Source organism: Cyprinus carpio, chromosome B20, assembly GCF_018340385.1.
Source record: "Cyprinus carpio isolate SPL01 chromosome B20, ASM1834038v1, whole genome shotgun sequence".
In the NCBI taxonomy this organism is placed as follows: Eukaryota; Metazoa; Chordata; class Actinopteri; order Cypriniformes; family Cyprinidae; genus Cyprinus; species Cyprinus carpio.
In genome coordinates this window covers 14,835,381-14,857,743 of record NC_056616.1, presented here as the reverse complement: position 1 = coordinate 14,857,743, position 22,363 = coordinate 14,835,381, and the positions used below count along the sequence as shown (strand labels likewise).

Genomic DNA, 22,363 nt, shown 5'->3' with positions numbered 1-22,363 from the left:
GCTCTGGACTGAATGCATTTGCATGTGTTAGACGGTGACTTTTTAAAAGCATTTTTCACTTTTTTAACTTTTAATAAAACTACCAGTGCGACTTAGAGGAATGTACTGAAAAATTTACACCACTTCTGAGGAAGCCCGCATGACAGTGCTCATAAAAACGTTTTGGCTTTTTTTGTTCATACAATAAAATTCAATGGGGTACAACACAACAGTGGAACTCGTTGACTTTAAATGAATATACAGAAATATATATATTTTTTGTGTTCCACAGAAGAATGTCATACAGAACTGGAATGACATGAGAATGAATAAATGATGACAAAATATAAATTTTTGGGTGGACTATCCCTTTAACCCACAAAACATTAGTTGTGGTGTACTGGAGTGTGACAGCCTATTTCAAACATGTGGTGAGATTATTAAGATTTACAACTATGGTGAGGCATTTGTTAGAGAGGCTGTCAAGACCACAGTATCTGCTAACCAAGGACATTCCATGTCAAGCATGCATGATGCCTACATCCTACATGAATACAGCACAGTTGTGATCAGTGTTAGTGATAAACCTAAATTAAGCTTAGTAAGAGTGATGTAAAACTTGAGCATCACTGTTTCTGGGAAACACTAGGCCTGATGGGAACCTGCTGTATGTATGTTTATTAGTAGGGGGTGAGATTACAGCAGACATTAGAGGTGTAAGCAGGTCTGTAGAATAAGCAAAAGACATGCAGTGAGGAGCGGAGCGAGGGAGCGTCCACATTGAATCTCTGAGACATTCCTACAGGCCACGACAGCAGCTGACGTCTGCTCTGACTTCAGCTCTGGAGGAGAGATGATCACCCCTTGAATCTAATAGAGACAGAAAGAAGAATCAGCTTTCTAATGTGGATAAGTTACATTATAGTTCATAAATTTGGGGTCAGTAAGAAGTCTGTCTCACCAAAGTCTCACCAAAGAAGCAATTATTTTCGCATATGCATATATAGAAAATAAAAGAATATGGTACAGATCAAAATCACTCACCGACCACTCATCCTGGCCAATTTTGGAGCAGCGAACGTTTATGGGTAGTTTGCGTACAATGTCATTGAATGCTTTCCCTCTCTTCCTTGTCCACTTGTATTTGTCCATAGCCTCCGTGAATAAAAGGTTGCTGTATTTCTTTGGACTCTTAATCACAAAGGGCCAAGTCTTCAAAAAGCAAAAGAGATCATTTGATACATTTACTTAATATCACAACCTTATTTGCAAAGTGATATAAACAGCTACACAAATTGTGTTTCATAGAAAAAAGTCACACAGGTTATGCTCGGCTATTAAAACAAATATAATAGTTCACATTGAAGTATATTCAAGCTCCTTTTTAGCAGTTTTGATTTTTTTAAGTGTAAATGGGTAAATAATCTGCAATAGTAAATAAAGGTAATAATTAATCTTTCTAGCTTTTCTGCTACTTTGATAACTTACACTTCATCTGTGAAATAAAATAAAAAAAATATAGAAATAATTAAAAAAAATATTTTGTGCCATTTAGTGCATTCCCCACAACATATATGATGGTTTGAGTTTCATTAATTTACTTAAGATACTCCTGAAGCAACTATATCTGCTCAATGAGCTTTATATGTGTGTGTGTATGTGTGTGTTTGTGAGTGTGTGTGGTGATCACAGACAGAGGGCGCTTGGGGCAGAGCTTTGAAACTAAATCTGTTTAGAGTTGCCAGGTCTATCCCCTTATAATCCCCCTTATTCCAGCATCTGAGCACAATAATGCTCTGAGCCTCGGGGTCGAAAAAACACACTCCACCAGCAGGGCTCTTCAGATGTTCCTCATTTATAGACGTACACAAACACCCACGTCCATCCAAAACACACATTCGCCCACTCACACACGAAATCACAAACAAACATGTGCGGACATAACAAACCACACATCTCTCTTTCTCTATACAAAGCAGTGAAAGGAATCTGTACAAAACATCAGTGGCTCAGCAGACGCCCACAGAACCGGTGAGTCGCAGCTGCTTTGAGACATGAACCTCCCTTAAAACTCATAGAGTATATCTTTAGATTTATACTGTGGCTGTGATAACATCTCAAAGAGCTAATTCTGCCTAAAACTAACCAAGATGTATTTATCTTTCTAGATGGCTGGTGTAAAACCACCATGTTTGAATGTGTTGCTAAGATAAAGGGTTATACAACAGTGGTGTTATTATGACCACAGATGTCATGTTTAGCACAGCGGAAATTCCAGAAACGTGACAGGAGAGAAGTCTTTAAGATTGATGGATTTATTTAGTTTTATCTCAAATTGCAAGAGGGATGAACAAGATTTGATCCCATGTGTCTGACAGCCTTGTGGCTTGTGGTTTCAGAGTGTGTTTCTTTTTTACAAACACATTTTACAATGACCATTCCAGATGTTGCTGTGGGTCAGACAAACAATTTGTACTTTCTGATGGGAGCAAGATGGCACATCTTCTTGTAAAGCTCTTGTGCTGACATGACAACCAGAACATTTGGATGAGTGAAAACATTTATCCTCATTTGATCATCTAATCATCCAGTGAGCCATCAATCAATCACTGTTAAGCTATTACGGGTCTATGATTGTGATGCCGGCCTTATGTGAACTAGGCTGTCATTGGAAGGTCTCCCATTTCACAGCATTGTCTCAAGTTGGTTTCATTTAAATTAACTTTTTGTACTTGAACTTTCTTTCCATTGTTTTACTTCTCTCATTGTTTCTGTTTTTCCCACATTGTTTTCTGTTTCCCACAGTCCTTTTTTTATATGTTTGTAGATTTCTGCTTATTACTCTACCTCCTTTTATCCTTTCAAGTTTCATTTTAAAGGAGCTGTAAGTGATGTTAGCTGTTCTGGAACTAAAGCTTGGAGTATCCAGCTTAACCTATGAGCGGTACAAAAATGTACAAAAACAGTCCGTTATGCTGCTTGATATTGCTAACTGTAGTTGTTATATTATTTTCATTTATCATCATAATATTAAACAAACTTGTTTGCAGTGCAAATAAGCTTTATGGTTTACTAGACTCAAAAGTCGGGCTACGTGTGTACTGTGATGACGAAATTCACATCACACACATTGTAAGCATACCCTAGTACACGTTAAAAACATAAGTATACTTGGGGCTTCACAGTGGAATGCAAAAGCTTTCGAAGTAGTTTCAAAGTTTCAAAATATTCCATTTGAACACATTCTCCATGTGCATGCTAGAAAAAGTTTCATCTTTGTCCAGTGTCTGCGTTATTTCTCTCCAGAAGTTATGACCAATAAAATTGCCTTTGTACACATTTAACCTAAAGTTGTGGAGATCTCTTAACCCTCTCACACAATCTCTGGTAAACATGGTCATACATTGTTTTTGCAGTCTCCATTAGTTATAGTTTGTTGTTGTCATTCCATCTCACTTGTTTCTTTTTTAAGACTGTGAAACAGTAGCCTGGGAAAGTGTTGCCACCTTGTGGATCAACTAATTAGTGCAAAAAGGCACATGCATGAGACCTTTGATTTGCTAAACAAACAAACAAACAAACAAAAACAAACAAAAATCAAATTTTTGCAGTTTACATATAGTCTCAGGCACAGATACATAACTGATATTTCAGGATGCTTAATACAGTCATTGGGATATTTTTGGACTGACGTTGCATTAAATCACTTACAGTACCTTTAACATGAACATAATATAAAATTGGGTATATACAGGGATGTTCATAAAATGAGATAAAACAATGAAATCATACTACAGCGCCATGTATGTATTCATCATTATGAGGCTAATATGTGTATTTGCCACTAACAAAGAAACCCTTCACTGAAGTGGTTTCTCAGACTTACGTAACAGGCTCCTGGATCTCTTTGACCCCAATGAATTTAAGCTGGCCAGTGATTTCTGGTAAACTTTCACACCTGGCTAGGTTGACCCTGGGGTAGTACAGCAGATATGATAAACACATCTCATCCCGTGTACTAAGACCTCCCTGTAGAAAAAAAAATCCACATTATTAGGGTCAAGGCATTGAAATACTACACTGACATACTGCATCTGAATCACTGTTACAACCAGAGGCCTGTGATAAATTATGCCCAGTACTGAGCAAAACTAAACTGCAAATATATCTTGATCTCTCTAATATGAATCCAAAACACCAGTGATTTGGCCCTGATGTTTATGGATTGTGGACAGTCTACAGAGAAAAAGCAGCTCAGCTCAGCCTATCAGGAGTGCAGCTCACTGGCTGCATGTGTATGGGAAAACGTCAGCAGCTGGATCCATCTCCAGAGACCTGCAGCTGTTTGCAGACACATTGTTTAGCCAAAAGAGCATGCAGTCTTTCACATACCGGCTAGAGAAAAAAGAGATCCAAAGGCATTTTTCTAATAGAGCTGTTCAGTTTGTAGTCCTAAAATGTCAAAAAGGATCATCGTGCAGTGGGTTCCTTCTGAATAGTTTTTAGAATGTTTAATTAATATGATACTTTAGCTTTTTTTTTGTAAATGTTTTTGTTTCTAGCAAGATAATACACTTCATTTAGACTATAATGGTTGAGCAATTTGTCAAGCATGTAAACTGCCATCCTTATGGTTATTCTTATTAGCAACTTAACATTTTAAAAAGACATTACAGGTTAACAATATTTGAGCTAATACACCCCCAAAATTAAAATTCAGTCCCACAGATTTGGAATGACATTAACGGACACCTAATATGCAAAATTCACTTTTACATGTTGTTTGAACATAAATGTGTGTTGACTGTGTGTGTACACATCCGCCCTATAATGGTAAAAATCCACCTGCTCCTTTTTTTTAATCCCCATAAATTATAAGTGGTGTCTCAAAACAAGCCGTTTGCAGAATCTGTAAAATGCGACGTCACATATTACTGGCCCCGCCCATTACTGTATTAGCAAAGACCCCATTCTGAGTGAGCCGCACTCAATCCGCCATGTTTATCTTCACACTAGACCATTTAATAGCAGCATTCAAGTAAGAAATGTTTTCTTATTAAAGCTATGGAAGTTATTCAGTCAAGAACTTATTTTCTTTTTTTATTTTACTGTTTGGGTCATATTTACAGTGTAGACAGCTGTATATTACATGGCTGTGACTAAATACACAGATCTTATATAAACATGCGATTTCTTTCCTAGCTGTTTACCTTCACAGACATAACCGGCTGTGTTTTTGTAACTCATGTGTGTTTTTAACATAAACTTGTGTGTATTTTACAGTTTAAGTGCAGTAAGACAACAAAGAGAACTATAGTACTCACATGCCATGTGACAGCCGTTTTCTCTGCATGTGTTTCAGATGTGTGCTCTCAGAAAACAGTATATCAGAAGTTTAAACTGACATGCCTTTAAAACGCATGATTTCAGCATGATAGACATGATAATCAAAACCAGACAGATGTTTTTTGGCAGAGTATCTGAAGTACGCACTGTAAAGTCACAGCCCTATTCTGGAAAAGGGGGTGGGGAGCAGCAGCTCATTTGCATTTAAAGATACATGCACGAAAACAGCCTCTTTCTGCTTCCACTGAAAATAGGCAATATAAATGATCTGTGGGGTATTTTGAGCTGAGAATTCACCGACACATTCTAGGGAAACCTGAGACATCTAGTAATATAATATGTAATATAATAGGTCATAGAATGGCCTACAAATCAGACATCATGACTGAACAGCTCTATTATGTTTGACTAAGCTTGCTGTTAACCAGGATTTCTATCATGAATAACTCTATAATTGGTGTAATTCACAAGAAAACCTAGCCAAACTATATGACACAAATCTATATAATAGTTAGTAACAGCATACAAGGCTTTGGAAGCCTTAATCTTACCCAGGTCATGTTCATTCTGCCTTTAGTGTTGTATCTACATTCAGTGATTAGAGAATCCCCCTGGTGACAGAAAAACAAGCAGGTTAACACACAGATATTAAAAGCACATGACAAAAAAACATTTGCTTATCTATTATGATCACTGTTGGGTGCTTCCCAAACAGGATAGGCCATTGACAATCATTTGACTATGAACTGTTAAAACCTTGCTGATTGTTATTACACAACAGAACAGGATAACAAGTCACAACCCACACATGAGTCACCTCTGGCCTGTGGGCACACTTTTAAACACACACCAGTCCTGCAGATGCACAGTGTGTGCTCTTTACATGTTGAATTTATTACACCACTCTTAGGTAATACAAAGTGCTTGGCTATGGCTGAGACACTGGAGCAGATAATGATAATTGCTGAATTCTTTACTGCTAAAACACTACCAATCCCTCAGCTATAAACTAGAAGCCCTGAAAACAATCTAAAGACTTTAGTCAGAGTAAACAGCATATTTAATTTGACCCAAACAAGACTGTTAGGGATAAAAGCCCTCACATCTAAATTTATTAACCCATGTTTTCTGGAGTTCTTACAAGGCCTGGAAATTTGTGAGAACAGATTTTATTGTTTAACCACTATTGACACCCAGGTACACACCACTCTGACAAATTACATATGACATATACTCATTTTTCCAAACCTAGAATTCACCATTTTAAAATTCCCTGCTATTTCTAGGTTTTCCATAAATCGGTAAAGTAAACTGTGAGGTTCACTGTATCTGATGATTAATGGAACATCAATTTCACCCTCGGATGAAGCAATGAAGATTATGAAACTGAAAAGGACTCTGACTGACAGGCAGGATGATCCTCTCCTGGCTGAGCGGCTGGAACTCCTGGAAGTTGAAATCAAACTGATCGTCTGAGGCTAGTGGCTGGAGCTCAACCTGCTGGCGGAAATGTCTGGCTCTTATAGCCCGTCCTGCCAGGTGAGCATGGAGCAGAACTGCAAACACATGAATTCCACTGGGCATCTCGCTGTCTAATGATTACAGGAAGAGAGACACATGTTATACTTCTTTTTTTTTTTTTTATCTGGGTATTGAGAAGCTTGCACTATGTTTTTAAAGACAGTTATTGCTTGTAATTTGATTTAAATAGTAATAAAAACAAACAAAAACAATTAAAATATTTATGTTTTAAAACACTACTATTACACTACCATGCACATACTATTTTTGTACACTACCAATTAATACCTTTATTCAGCAATTAGCATAAATGGTGGTCATCAAAAATCCTGAAAAAATTGTATCATCATTTCCTCAGCAGTATTAAAGAGCACAAGTGTTTTAAACATTGATAATAAAAAGAAATGCCACTTCAGCAGCAAATCGGCTTATTAGAATGATTTCTGAAAATCATGTGACACTGAAAACTGGAGTAATGGCTGCAGAAGAAAATTCTTTTTTGTTATTTTATTAATTGATGTTTTTTTTATTTTATTAATGATTTTTTTTTTTTTTATTTTGTTATTTTTTTAAAATATTACTATTTTTACTTTATTTTGATCAAACAGATACAGTCTTGGTGAGCACAAAGACTTTAGAACAGAGTTTATTAATATAAATAGTCATTTGTAATAATTAACTGTAATTTAATGCATCCTGAGTATTGATTTCTTTCTAGAGCACTCTTTCATAGTGATTACAAATGTTTCAATAGTAGAGTAGGTCTCAAATATGATTTTAAAAAAAGTGTAAATGGAGTGTAACCACAATCATTTTTTTTTTGTGCTGTCCCACCTCTTGGAGACACTCCTGTGTACAGTGTCCTTCTGTAATATAATCCTGCATGCCTGGGGGCAGCATGTGGTAGAGACTGACCCACACTCCTGTCTCGATGACCCCAGCATCATAGCGCCTCAGGCTGGGGCTGTAGTACAAACGCAGGCCCGAACTGTCCACTATCCCTGTGGTGAGACCAAAACTCTGAGAAGCTCAGACTCAAACCTTACAGAAAAGCTCAGTAGTTATTAGCTGAAAATCACTGTAATATACCACGGAGACTATACTGATGACTTAACAGATACTAGAGGATACATAAAATACACTAACAAAAAGTCACAGGACATAACTGTAAGGTTCTTTAGTTGTGCCGTATGTCACTTAGGGCAGCAAGTGAGGCAGGTCTTAAACAGTTTCAAACAGTACCTCTTTGTAAAGATGGGTTATCGAAGTGAATCTCCATTTGTACATAGACTGGGTCTATTGAGGTTCCTATAGACATTCCAACATGAGGAGGGTAGGTGAAGCCCTGCAAGGGATAAAAATAATTTCTATTCAATATCTGAAACTTTTTATTATTAGAATGAACATGAACATGAAATAGCACCTCTCCCCCAATAGCCCAAGCAAATAGGACAGTTTCACAGGTGAAGAAGGAGTCTGGCATATTTGGATGGTAGCATTCATGTCCTCTGTCAATCTCACTCTTGTTCAGATTGCTGTCACACTGGTAGAGCAGAATGTGATGAACTAGATTCTCATGTCCCTTCTGAATCATTGGCTCTATCTGAAAATGACAACAAACAGAAAGGAATATGAATAGCTGCGTTGTGCGCTCTCAGAATTGAATTCAGAATGCCTTTTGCATTCCACATTCTACTTCTGAATTTGAACAAAGATAGTATGCAGAATTGTTAGAATTTGAATTGATGGAATTGAAATGGTATTAAAATCAAACAGGTAAAATAGTAAAACTGCTCAAATCTCACTTAGCAGTAGAGAAACCTTTATTATGAAATGTATTTATTTCTTTATTATTATTAGTATTATAGCATTATAGTATCAGTATTATTGTTGTAATAGTTCATTCATATACTGTAGTTATAGACGGAATCTGAAAGTTGTATCATAAATGTCAATAAATATATCAAACAATATGGTGAACATTTTGTGCTGTTTCTTGGTAAAATGATCTCTTTATGGCTATATTAATATATGGCAAAATTTTGCTGAATTTTGCTACAAGTGTTACAACTTGTAATATGCATACCAGAGAATGAACAGACATAATTAATACAAATTGTTTATATTTTGTTACAAAATTCAGTAAATTGTCTTCTGGTTACACCAATTCAAATTCTAGTTCAACAATAAATTATTACATAAAATCTGAATTTAACCTAACCCTGATTAATATTTAGTTAATGTACATTAACACTCACAAGTTTGGGGTTTGTAAGATTGTTAAATGTTTTTAAACAAGTCTCTCATACTCACCCATGGTGCGTTTTGATCAAAAATACAGTAAAAAGGTGCTAGTTTGAATAATTATTATGATTTAAAATATTTGTTTTCTACTGGTAATCTGTTTTAATTTGTTTTCCTATGATGGCAAAACTGAATTTATTTTCACAATGCTAACTTTTGATTTAATTAAATTTAAATTAAATTAAATTTACGCATTTAGCAGATGCTTTTATCCAAAGCGACTTACAGTGCATTCAGGTTATCAATTTTTATCTATCATGTGTTCCCGGGAAATCGAACCCCCAACCTTGTGCTTGTTAATGCTATGCTCTACCACTTGAGCTACTTAATGTGACCTGCTTATTAAAAGTAGTAATTTCTTAAAATAAACCTTACTAACAACAAACTTTTGAAAAGTAGTGCATATATACTGTAGTGAAAGTATTGCTTTAATTAATCTGAGAAGTTAATTTCTTTAATCCAAAACAAGAACACTTTCCACTACAGTGTTCAAGCTTGATAAAAGGATCAGCCATACAGATTTGATAAAAGTAGGTTATCTTTTTAAACCACTTTATTTTGATCCTCTACAAGAAAACTATCTCTGTGTATGTGTGTGTGTGTGTGTGGATTGTTGAGCTAAAACTATCTTGGATAGCTCTTGAATAGGAAGTGGGGGATTTTAGTATTATTTTTCTCCTCACAGTGGGCTTCTTCTGTCGGAACTGGAATTCTAAATAAAAGCATTTCCAACAGAGTGAACTGTGTCCTTCTCTTCCAGGGGTCTTTGCCTGAAGCAGTGGGACCCAGGGCCAAACAGTGGCTGAATAAATATTCAAACATTCCTTTATTTCCCTTCCACCTCCTTTTTTTTTTTTACCCATTGGGACCCATTTTGTTTTGAAACCCCAAAATCTAATGAACATGTAGATTGTGTAGTAGCATTCTGTTGTTTCTAACCAATAACAACATGTCTGATTCATCCATCTAAATCCAACACAGATTCAGATCTTACCATCCTTATAATGCTACTGTTGTCATTATACTGTAATACAGTGGTTCCCAGCACTGGTCCTGGAGGCACCTCAACACTGCACATTTTGCATGTCTCCTTTCTCTGGCACATCAATTTCAGGTCTTAAGGAGACATGCAAAACGTGAAGTGTTTGGGTGCCTCCAGGACCAGGGTTGGGAACCATTGCTGTAGTACATCACACAGTATGATTTCATGCACAAACTCTGTATCAATGTCACTCAAATGGATGCTTTAAAAGATGCAAAGCACAAACAACATTTTGTGCATTTTGTCACTGAGAAGTCACTAATATTGCTCGCAATCATTCAAAAATGTCGCACTGGGGTATTTTGGGAAATTGCTCATCACAGAGCACAGAAAATGAGCTGGATGACACACATTTTTGACAATTACCTCAAGCACAAACCTATGTATGTGCATATTTGCACGAGCCGATTTATGTGTTTATTCTTAGTAAATAATCTGCAATATGCCTAAGCAAATACAATCAAGCACACTGTCCTAACATGCTCACACACACACACACACACACACATCAGTTTCTGAGTGGAAAGTAAATCCTATACCTTTTTTTTTGTCAGTGTACCCTTTATTTGGAATCTTAGTAGCACTATACTGTATAAAGTACACACAGGCAGCCTCTTCTGGCATCACACAGCATGAGGTTTTTGACTGAATAAGGACCGTGACAATATGGCCTGAATAGAGACAGTGAGAGCACAGTGTCTGGAAAATCTGCTCCTGTTTGACAGTTCAACATCTGCTCCATGAAACTGAGTGGGAACAGAACAGGAAACATCCAGACACTGCTGTGGTTATGGGGCAGCTGTTGGCATCTGACTAACACTGCCTGGAGCTTTCCGAATGCCAGGCTACTGTATGTAGAGAGGACAGGAAAAGAGGGCGAAGAGGGGTCACAATAATTATTCACTAGCTGGTTTCATCTGATTTGTGTTCAGTTGATGTTAATGAAAGGTTAAATGGAGGCTAAATGTAATATCTAACTCAAACATGAACCATTTAAATGTACCCAAGCAATATTTAGGCCACGATTAAAGTGCATCTAGTGAATGCGTCAGTGTGCACTTGTCTGTACGTTTCATCATCTTGTGAAACACGGACTACACACAAGTCTATTCACTGTAGAGTCTTTGTCTCTGGCGCATTACACACTGAACACTGCAGCAAACTAAATGGGTTACATTCATACTGTGAGCTGCTCACTTCTGCATGTGCAGCGCTTATGTTTTCACTAAAAACGTGGAGCTGTAGCCATAGTGATGAATTAATGTAGATGAATGCATGCCTGGCTTTCCAGAGCTGAATTTTACATGGGCATAAACTGGTGACTACAACAATTAAATTAAATTAAAGGTTAGTGCATCTGAAAAATTAGCCTGAAAGGATGATGCTTAATTGTAGTATTTTATTATCTGATTAAAGTACCTATTCTGCCTCTAATTAAGACAACTTGAAAAGCTTAGTTACGGGAAGACTCTTTCATCTGGGTGAGAGAGTATAATTTCAGAAACATGTCTGATCTACAAATAGCAGCTGCAAAAGACAATAATAAGCAGGTGAGAAAAAAAAGAAGCCGAGGGTGAGAGAGAGACAGAAAGAGATCTAAACCGATGCAGGTGACAAGATACTGTAGCAAAATAAACAATGTAAAAACAACCAATATGACGTAAAATATACATGTTTTGAAATGAAATCATGTACGAGGAATCTAATTTATGTTTTAAACATATTTAGAAAATATAGCATCCAACAGAGTAACAACAGTAACAAAAAATGGTGACACTACTTAATAACATGAAATACATGCTTAAACCAAAACTCTGTTCAGCATTCACACTGACACCAATTAAATCTGTAATGATCACAGATTTGGATCCTCTCTGTCTTACATTGTACAGGGTTATTTTTTTTATTTTATTTTCATGATTAAGTTCACACTAGCGGTCATCTCTCTCTCATAGCCTATGCAGTGTTGGAAAAATCTGATTCATTCTAGTGTATTATAAACAATCCTTTCTTATAAGATGCTGTCACAGCCTGGTTGCAAATGAAGTTGAGAGAGTGGCTCTAAGCACAGCAATTTAGTTTTATATACACAAACTCCAAAATTCGAAACAGGAGCAGAATAGAACAACCAGGTTACATGCAAAGACAACTGACAGTAAACATTAAAAAAAACAGGGCTTTTAATGAAAAAAAAAACAAAAAACAAATTAAACAGGTGCAGACACTAATCAAATAAATGGGTAACTAAGATAAACTATTGGTGGGGAACACAGGAAACTAGGTCAGATCACATACTTAGACAGAACATACATGTGACAGATGTATTGTAAAGTTTGATTAATTCTTGTGAATTGTTCGCAGTGGAAAGAAAATGAACAGATTCACAAAAATTATTCACCAATTTGAGTTGTTGTGCTAGGTTTCTCACATAGTTATGTAAGTTATTGTTATTGTACTAGAAAATATATATTTTAATGTAGCTACTTTTTAAAACAGAAGCTTGACTGAAGTTTAACTGCTTCATACTATGTTTATCTTGTAGCTTGCAAGTAGCTTATCTAGATTTTCTTGGCATTTACATTTTGTAACGATCATATCAGTTAATAACAGTACTTGATTGACAGGAATCTGTTTAAAACTGCAGATGAAAATGCACAAGCTTCATGAAAGCCCATAAATGTAAGTACAGAAGAAGTGAATGGAAATAGTAGAAGGTTTCCTTTTTAAAACATTATGATTTGATTATGATGGGCATTCTTGAAAATGTAAAGAATTGTATTACTCACTCTGATTATATGATGTTTCTTCTTCAGCTCTGGAAATTTAAAGATCTGACACCAGTACGTTGTATCCTTATGCGGTACAGGAACCTACAATATTTGAACATGTTAACAAATTTATAGATAAAATATTTGCATCAGTCACAAAACAGTTAAATGTAGCAGTTAGATGGCAACAAGAAGAAGTATTCCATTGTGGACTGGAGAGCATGGAAGTTTTATTAATCCCATTTCCTGTTTTTTTCCTATTCAATGCTGAGTATTTGTTATGCGGTTGTAAATATGTACACTCTTATAAAATCTGGTGTTTGGCAGTATCCCACAAGCATAAAAGGGGCCTTGTTTTCATTCAGAATACCCAATCAGGAAGCAAAATGGTCTGTATTTAAAATGGATTCATATGTAACCACAAGGACTTTGATTCCTAAGCATGCAAAAATAGATGAAAACATAGGTATAACACTGCCTAGGGCTAAGCCGTTCTCTGTCACTCCTAGCTCATCAAACGCTCCAGCAGTCTGCTGAATGCACTTTTCCTCACCTCCTCATTTTGAAGGTCAAAGAAAGCTGTTCCTGCTGGGATGCTGGAGCTGGTTCCAGGGTTGAGTAATCGCAGACTCTTTCTGCCTCTGTTCATCCCATGGTAGACTGGTCCTGACACTCCCACGTCCTCTGCATGGAATGCCCAGATCACTCTCACTGTACTGCCCTGGGCATTGACAAATTATGGGTACTTGTAGACTTAAGTGCAAAAGACTTTCTATACAAGTAATAATTTGACAACATTTTGGGGAAATTAGTTTATTTAACTCCTTAATAAAACACCGTACTATTATTTCCCCTGAACAAAAAGCAATGTGGTAAATTTACAACCAATAGTTCAAAAAATGGCTCCAAAAAACTGGTCACAGGAGCTGCCACTGATGGTTCTTTCAGACTTGTGGAGCCAGATGTAATGATGTATGCAGTCAAACCTACCGTTATGACTTTGTCATTGTCATCACAGGTCTGGAGGTTTCTGCTAAAAGCCAGAACGGTATGTGTATCATTCTCTCTGCCGTACAGCAGCTGGTAGCTCTGCAGAGCATCTTTATGGACCTTTCTGTTTGAGTCTGTATAGTAGTCCTGAGCAGAGTGAGGAGGAACGAAATTAGTCCATCTCAGGTTTGAGTCTGAATCAGAAAAGAAGCTGTAAGGAGTACTGGGATCATGTGAGTAAATGCATGTGTGTGTGGTCATATTTGATAACCTGCTCAAAATGTTTGGTAAGCTGCACTGGCAAATGTCCTATTTGTTTCCAATACATTCAGACACCATTATGAATATGTTTTGGAACAAAAGACGTCATGACTAAAAACTAAAACAGAAATGTATTGATATAAATCAGCCTTCATTACACAATGCTGATGAATAGTGCTGTGTTGAAATCTAATCATAAACTTCTATTGTATACATCAGCTGGATGGAGATTATGTGCGGAGAATATACAGAAGTGTGGATGTATTGAAATATTGCGCTGCTTACATTTGAAACAGTAGTGTTTATGTGAGTACTGTCTGAACAAAATCCAGGTCACAACAGGGCAGCTGATTGTTGTCAGGTCAGTGGGTTAGTGGATGATCTCATTGCAGTAGATTTCAGGACACAAAAAGCTATCACTGCAGATTTAAATGTTCGAAAGTGCTCTTGGAGAGTGGAGAGTGGTCACACACTCTTAAAACCTGAATATAATTTTATAATAAACTCTATGAACACTGCATGATTAAGATTCCCATTTACTGTAAAAATGATGGATGTCAAGTAAAAATGACAAATTTTAACAATAATCAATATAGTTTTTGTGACCAATTCCAATACAGATGTTTCTAATAATATACAATATGCAGAATATGCATTTTATTTCTGCTTTATTGACACAAAAAAATAATAGTAGTTACACTGATTATTACTAATATTTATGCAAAGCTGTTTTGTGATCCAAAGTAGTGCAAATTATTTTTCATGTTTTGGGGTAAGCCTAATTCTAAGTTTAAAAAGCAAAAAACAACAACAACAACAACAACAACAACAACAACAACAGAAAACAAACAAACAAACAAAAAAAACTTATTTATTCATTCTTTTATTATTTATTCTTACAATTATTGTTATATAGTTAAATGGATGGAAGAAAATATGATCCATAGCTGATTATCCATAACAAAGATTGACCAATACAGTTCCATCCCAAACATTTTTGTTAGTAACAACAACAACAACTAAATAAGACTCAAATTACTTGAATCATTTCAGTACTTATAAGAGAAATAATAATCAATCCAGCCCTACATTTACAGAGATCAAATGCAACAGACTGATTTTAAATTGTGAGTCAGGGTTTTCCAACTGTATGATCAGCGTTGAATGTAAGATGCATTCAAACCCAAAGGTGCGTGCACACTTACCAGCAGATATGGACTTCCGCTGAGCACACCACCTATCACGATATCAGACGAGGACATCGCACCGGTCGGTGACAAACCGAATCCTATATATCCTCTCGTTTCCACTTCTACTTCAAAAGTTATCGTGGACTCATCAAATCCCCACTTAATGTTGTATCTCCCATCCGCATCTAGTGCAGCTGAATGAACGAATCGTGTCCCCTGTGAGCATGCCGAGCAGAAGAGTGAAGATAAGAAAACTAGAGCGCAAAGAGGCTGATTTTCAGACATATCGAGCTTAATCGCAAACAACACCGACTGCACTCAAGGACGCTTTTTATCCATAGAGCAGTTTATGGAAATATGCAACTTCCGAGGGCAAGAGTGTTTGTTTGCTTTGGTGCATTGGACGCGAATGATCTTTTCAAGCGCTGGCAGCCTCCCACTGCTGAACTGTTGGAACTTGTGAGATTTCCCTTTGATGTGGAAAGACATGTAGAGCGGAACACCGTCTCAAAGAGCGCGACGCGACAAAAGTAGAACGCTCGCGTTATTATGAAGCAGCTGCCCTGCAGTCATTAGAATCAACGGCGTGATTATAAGAGGCTACAGTGTTAAATCTGTGTACATGTATCGTTTTTCAAGTACAAGGCGAAGAACCATTTGAATGTTTGGTGACTTACTTTGACCCAAACGTTGTTTAGATTAAATCCTGCTTCGCTGAGTAGCTTTACTTTGCTCAGTTATACACTTTAATTAAAACAATTAATAACCTAATTAATTTCTACATAAGTAAGTGAAAATGTAGCCTTAAGCTAATCTAATATATAGTATGCAAAAATAAATACTTCAAATGAGTAGGATGTCAGCATGTGTAGTATTTATAGTATGAGAACAATACCTGGATGACCTCTACTACAGTGGTTCTCAACCAGGGGCCCGGGGCCCACCTGGGGGCCTCAGCAGATTTCCTAGGGGGTGGGTGGGCTCAAGATCCAAGGGGGCATAACAAGCATTAAATAAGCCAAAAACATAGAAAAATCAAGATGTCTATTTTAATTCACTTTTTAATTCCCTTAACTGTTTTTTCTTTTCTTTTTTTTTTGAAGAAGGATACTTGTTGTTATTTACATATGAGAAAGAATCATTTCAAAAGTGTAATTTCTAAGCCTGGATAAATCATGAAATTAAACTCTGATAACTCAGTGGACATTTTTACAATAGTTATGTCAAGCACTACATTTTTTTATTGGGTTGAAAAATTATTTGTAATCACAAATACCTGAAAACATCATGGGACGTTCAAATATTGTGGTGGATGGTGGCATGCCTTGGAGTCAAAAAGGTTGGGAACCAGTGCTTCATGCATCCAGTGAGATTCCGAAGTGTGCTTTACATATCACTTTGGTACAACAACTATGGAAACAGTGACTCATCTTAATTAAACTAGTTTAATTACTGTACCATGTGTTTTGTGTGAGGAAAAAGGTGCTCAAGTATAGATCAAGTTGAGCAATTTTTGGCAAGCTGTAAGCAGGTTCTATGTATGCCTATGAGAGAGATATAGAGATGAGAGAGATGTTCATATTTTAAAAGATTATCTTTGTTTGGAAGGTGCAAAGACATTTAGGTCTCCTAAAGACTTCTGGATTTTCCAAGTTATGACATAAAAAAAAAAAAAGATTAAGGAGTTTGGAGATAATTGATGATTTAGCCAACCAGTGAAATTCCATTACTTTTAAAAATACAGTTTCAAATGACACCGGTTGTATGGCAATAAAAGCTTTATTCTATTATTTTCCCTTCTATTCTATTCTACAATTCTGAGGTGTACATTTGTGACTGGTGAATGCCATCTACTGGTAACAAAGCATATTATATTTAAAAGTACCCTGGTAATTACAATGTCCATCACATCCATCCATCCATCCATCCATCCATCCATCCATCCATCCATCCATCCATCCATCCATCCATCAAATCCTATTCAGGGTAATGAAAAAATATTTTGTGATGTTTTAGATATTTACATTTACATTTAGTCATTTAGCAGACGCTTTTATCCAATGCGACTTACAAATGAGAACAATGGAAAATTCAAAATCAACAAAAGAGCAATGATATGCAAGTGCTATAACAAGTCTCAGTTATCTTAACACAGTACACGTAGCAAGGTTTTTTTTATTATATAGTGAATAAAAAGAAAACAGACAGAATAGAAAAAGTAAACAAAAATAAATAAAATAAAATAAATAAAAAGAAAACAGATAGAATACAAAAAGATTAGAAAAGCTTGTGTTATTTTTTTTTTTAAAGAATAGAATTACAATAGAGAGTGCTAGAGTTAGAGGGTCAAATAAAGATGGAAGAGATGTGTTTTTAGTCGATTCTTGAAGATGGCTAAGGCTAAGGCTGCTGGGATTGAGCTGGTCAGGTCATTTGACCACGAGAGAACATTTAATTTAAAAGTCTGTGAAAGTGATTTTGTGCACAATAAAGCGACGTTCACTTGCAGAATGCAAGCTTCTAGATTATTGTTTAGACAAATTAATTACTGGTCTGAATCTTAGAAATCTTAGACAAAGTACAAAGTATGAATGATTCCAGTAAATAGACAACTAGGGTGTTTTAATTGATGTATATTGCGTTTGACATGAACTGGTGAACAGAAAAATGGTTAGTGTGTGTTAGCTCAGTGGCTTGCTTTGGATATTTAAGAATGCTGTTATGGAAATAGATTGAGGGGTTGAAACCAATGATTTTTCTTTAGGCATAATATCAGAAATTGTATTTTGTTTAACTATTTTTTGAAACACCTGAGGCTCATTTGTTTGTTGTGCCCCTCTCATTAATATATTACATCCACAACAGCAGGACCATCTTTTTTCATATCGACGTTCCTGGTATCTGCTTTGTAGTGTCATCTGCAGACACTAGAGGACAGCAGAGGACAGAGATTACCTCAACAGCGTGAATAATATCAACTTTCTTAAACACCAAAATACACACACACACACACACACACACACACACACACACACACACACACACACACACACACACACACACACACACACACACACACACACACACACACACACACACACACACACACACACACACACATGAATTTGAGATTTAAGTATTACTGACAAGTTAAATTGAGATTCCATGACAGTTTGTTTTAAATATTTACTTTATGGAACATCTGTATTATTTACTTCATAAAGCCTGCATGCGCAAGTAGGTCTATATATAATTTTTGGCCATGACTTCTCAACTTCACACCAAAATCTAAATAGGTATTTACACATTTATAAATTAAATAGTTTAAATGGGAAATTTAAGTATTTGGTGACTGATTATTTACTATCATGGTAAGTTTTGTTAACATGGTGTGTTATCATACTATAATTAAGGGGTTTTAATATGTGAATAAAGTTTTCTAGTCTTGATGTGTAATGGTGTTAATACCAATAAGGTTGTGTTCAGATCTTGGAATGAAGCGTGAAATTGCTTTTCTTTTGGAAATGTAGAACACTCCTCTGCCTAAGTTTCAAAGTAAAATAAAAATAAAAATCTTTCCCTAATTTCCTAACCAAGAAGAAGTGTTAGAAAAGCCCTTTTAAAAAGTTATTCTTTTCTTCAAGTGATGCAGCTTTCCTCTCTGGAGGCCTCCAACAGCGTTCTGAGAGCTTCTTCAATGAGACTGACTCATATTCTCATATATTAGGCCAATAGACATTACTGTATTTGCACAGCTATTTTATAGACACTGTAAGTACTTTACGTCAAATGGGTGCTTTCAGTCACATATAATATGCAGCATAATTGACTTCAGAAGCTTGTGTGGAGTTAAACTGCTGATAATGGCTTCTGACTACTCAGCTGAACTTTCAATATATATCACATTGAAGATATTTAGCCTTCACCAGAAGCAGCTGCCCAGACTGAGATTAGCACACTGTCAGAAGCACAAGATGCATGCTGACCCATCCTTGTAAAATGAGCATATGGAATGCATATTTTCAAACTGAGGAAAAAAATGAAATGACATTTTCCATTAAAGGTTACTCAGAAATTTGCCCATGTTTCAAAAGCCTTAAGAACATACATATTGCATTTAAATAAATGTTAAAGATATATATTTACATGTATGCATTTAGCAGAGGCTTTTATCCAAAGCAACATACAGTGCATGCAGGCTATACACATTTTTTCCTTTTTTACCAGTATGTGTGTCCCCTGAGAATTGAACCCACAACCTTTTACACTGCTAACGCAAAGCTCTACCACTGAACCACAGGAACACACGCACACGCACACAGTATTTAATTCAGGGCTTTTTGAGTTCCTACATCTTAAATTCCGACATAAAATATTATCTTTTGCATTACGGGAGACGTAGAGATCTGTCCATGTTTCACAATTTTTTTTTATAAAATAAATGTGACCATGGAACACAGAACCAGACATAATTGAGATTTATACATCATCTGAAAGCTGAATAAGTAAGCATTACACTGATGTATGGTTTGTTATGATAGGATAATATTTGTTCGAGATATTTGAACTATTTGAAAATCTGGAATCTGAAGGTGCAAAAAAATCTTAATATTGAGAAAATTGCCTTTAAAGTTGTCCAAATGAAGTTCTTAGCAATGCATATTACTAATCAAAAATAAAGTTTTGATATATTTACGGTGGGAAATTTACAAGATATCTTCATGGAACATGATCTTTACTTAATAATCCTATTGATTTTTGGCATAAAAGAAAAATCGATAATTTTGATCCATACAATTTATTGTTGGCTATTGATACAAATATACCCATGCTACTTATGACTGGTTTTGTGGTCCAGGGTCACAATTATGAAAGTTAGAAGAATATTTTTCAGAATAAATAAACTTTGAATAAATTATTTAAAAAATATATATAATATTTATAAAAATATTATTAAGATTATAAAATAATATTTTAAAAGTTATAAAAATGTATTTCGATTATTTCAGTTTTTTTGTGTGTGTGTACATATATTTAAATGTATATATATATATATATATATATTTGCAAAATACAGGCTATTATATTCAATATTCTATTTCTGCATTAATTACTAATGGAAGAACTGCATATTGTATCTCTACATGCATTAAATAAGTTGTACGCCATGTAACTTCTACCGTTTAAATAAGTTCCGACATTTCAAGTATCTTGAGTTTAAATCAGGACTATGAGTCTCTATACCTGCACCGGCATGGTTCCATAGAAACAGAGACTGAAGCAATACCATTCCTCAACACTCAACACCTGCATCTTCACTGAAGCACATCACACACATGCAGCACCTCATGTAGCGCTGACTCACAGACAGACCCACTGCGGAGGGTTCAAAAGGTCTCTGAGGGCAGCAGAGCCTCTCTAAACATACCTCCTGTCTCTGTGAGTTTCCATCCTGATGAATCTTTCTGTCTGTTTTTGACTTTGTGTCTCATACTCTGTTCTCTCATACTCTCTCTGATGCTTTGCAGTCTGTCTGCATTACTGTCGTTCTCCTAGTGTTTCTCTCTCTCTCTCTCTCTCTCTCACCCCCTCTGATTAACCCTAGGCCCCCGCTGAGCTGACTGCCAGACGGAGCCATTTAATTTTCACTCGGATCCTTTTCATTTCTCTCCTCCAGGCATATCCCTCTATCACCTCAGAGTGGATAAAATACGAGCAGCTTTCAAGGGACACTCTCTCTGTGAGAGGAGACTCGGTCTCACAGCTTTCGTACATGAAATGTGAGTTATGTATGAACTTTTTAATTTTTGTTGTCTTTTATAGCATGTCACCATAAGCTACCGTTGTTTTAATGTTCAATCAACTTCATTTACCATCTGTTCCTCCGTGTATAATTGGAAATACCTGTACATGCATTTTAGACTCTCCCACCCAATGAGACTCCCCTGAAAGTGTGTGATGTGAACAAAAGAATAAGGATAAAAGAAATAAACTCTTGTTTCAGTTATGCTAAAGAAACATTTGGTAATAAACAGACACACACACACACACACACACACAAAAAAAAACATTCATTCTCCATCTGTGAGTTCTTTCATTTGGGCTGCTCACACACTGAAACATCTAAACAATGGCTTTCTGGCAGGTTAGATTGGGCTGCTCAGTGAGTATGTTTAAATGTTTATTATAGTACATCTTATGCTATGAGGTTTTATTACTGTGTCCACCTAGCAAATCAGCCAGGTCTAAAATAATGTGGTTTGCATTTCATGCAGCATTAATCTGGTATACGTGATGCACTTCTTTACACATAGCCAGTAATGTTAGTGTATTTTTTGTGAATAATAAAAAAAAGACAGTATAATTTTATTTTATTGTGCAATTGAAAATTAAATGTTTATGTGCTTTATGTACCAAAGCAATTTTGGCCATTGGACTGAAAGCACAAGCAAAGCTGTGCATGTCCTTCAGAAAACACACACTCACACACTGAGGAGGTCACAGTCAGCTGTATCACTCCAGTCGTGGGGTTAAGTGCCTTGTTCAAGCACAACACTGGCAGACGGACCACAACATGCTTCTGCCTGTTAGTTCACTCCCATCATCCATTGCCAGCCCTGGAAACCAGCAATTTTATGTTGATTTCCCCACCTAGAGATTCACTGATCACCTAGTGCATCGGCATCTTAACACAATATCTATCAAAAAAAAAACATTAATTTTAAAGGTCCATTCACACCCGGGATGATTACTATAATAATAACAATAATAATATAGTTTTTAAAAAATGTTCTAGATTCAGAACAATAGCTGAGTCCACACCACAACTATGGCATAGACAGCCAATCAGAATCCATCCTGTTCAAGCTTTTAAAGTGGCAGACGACAAAACTGCAGCTCATGCCTATAATAAATAAAATTTATGGTGTAAATGGGCCTTAAAATGAACTCTTCACATGATC

At 36.1% G+C, this 22,363-nt stretch overlaps 1 protein-coding gene across 1 annotated transcript; it reads right to left on the bottom strand.

Annotated features, from left to right (window-relative positions):
• Positions 1–1,087: 1,087 nt before the first annotated feature.
• On the bottom strand, positions 1,088–15,998 carry LOC109044829 (DBH-like monooxygenase protein 1 homolog). The gene is made up of 10 exons (XM_042746688.1): positions 15,417–15,998; positions 13,951–14,097; positions 13,514–13,681; positions 12,979–13,062; positions 8,270–8,449; positions 8,089–8,191; positions 7,681–7,847; positions 6,733–6,924; positions 5,877–5,936; positions 1,088–4,008 (listed from the first exon to the last, which is right to left on the bottom strand). The coding sequence occupies exons 1-10, from the start codon at positions 15,684–15,686 to the stop codon at positions 3,862–3,864; spliced, it is 1,518 nt and encodes a 505-aa protein (XP_042602622.1). The 5' UTR covers positions 15,687–15,998; the 3' UTR covers positions 1,088–3,861.
• Positions 15,999–22,363: the final 6,365 nt, after the last annotated feature.

Excerpts from the sequence above, each read along its gene's own strand:
- LOC109044829 (XM_042746688.1), bottom strand. The coding sequence starts at position 15,686 with ATGTCTGAAAATCAGCCTCTTTGCGCTCTAGTTTTCTTATCTTCACTC. Across the intron at positions 8,450-12,978 it reads AGAAACATCATATAATCAGA|ATAGAGCCAATGATTCAGAA; the intron begins GTGAGTAATACA and ends TGTCATTTTCAG. Across the intron at positions 8,192-8,269 it reads CTTGGGCTATTGGGGGAGAG|GGCTTCACCTACCCTCCTCA; the intron begins GTGCTATTTCAT and ends TATCCCTTGCAG.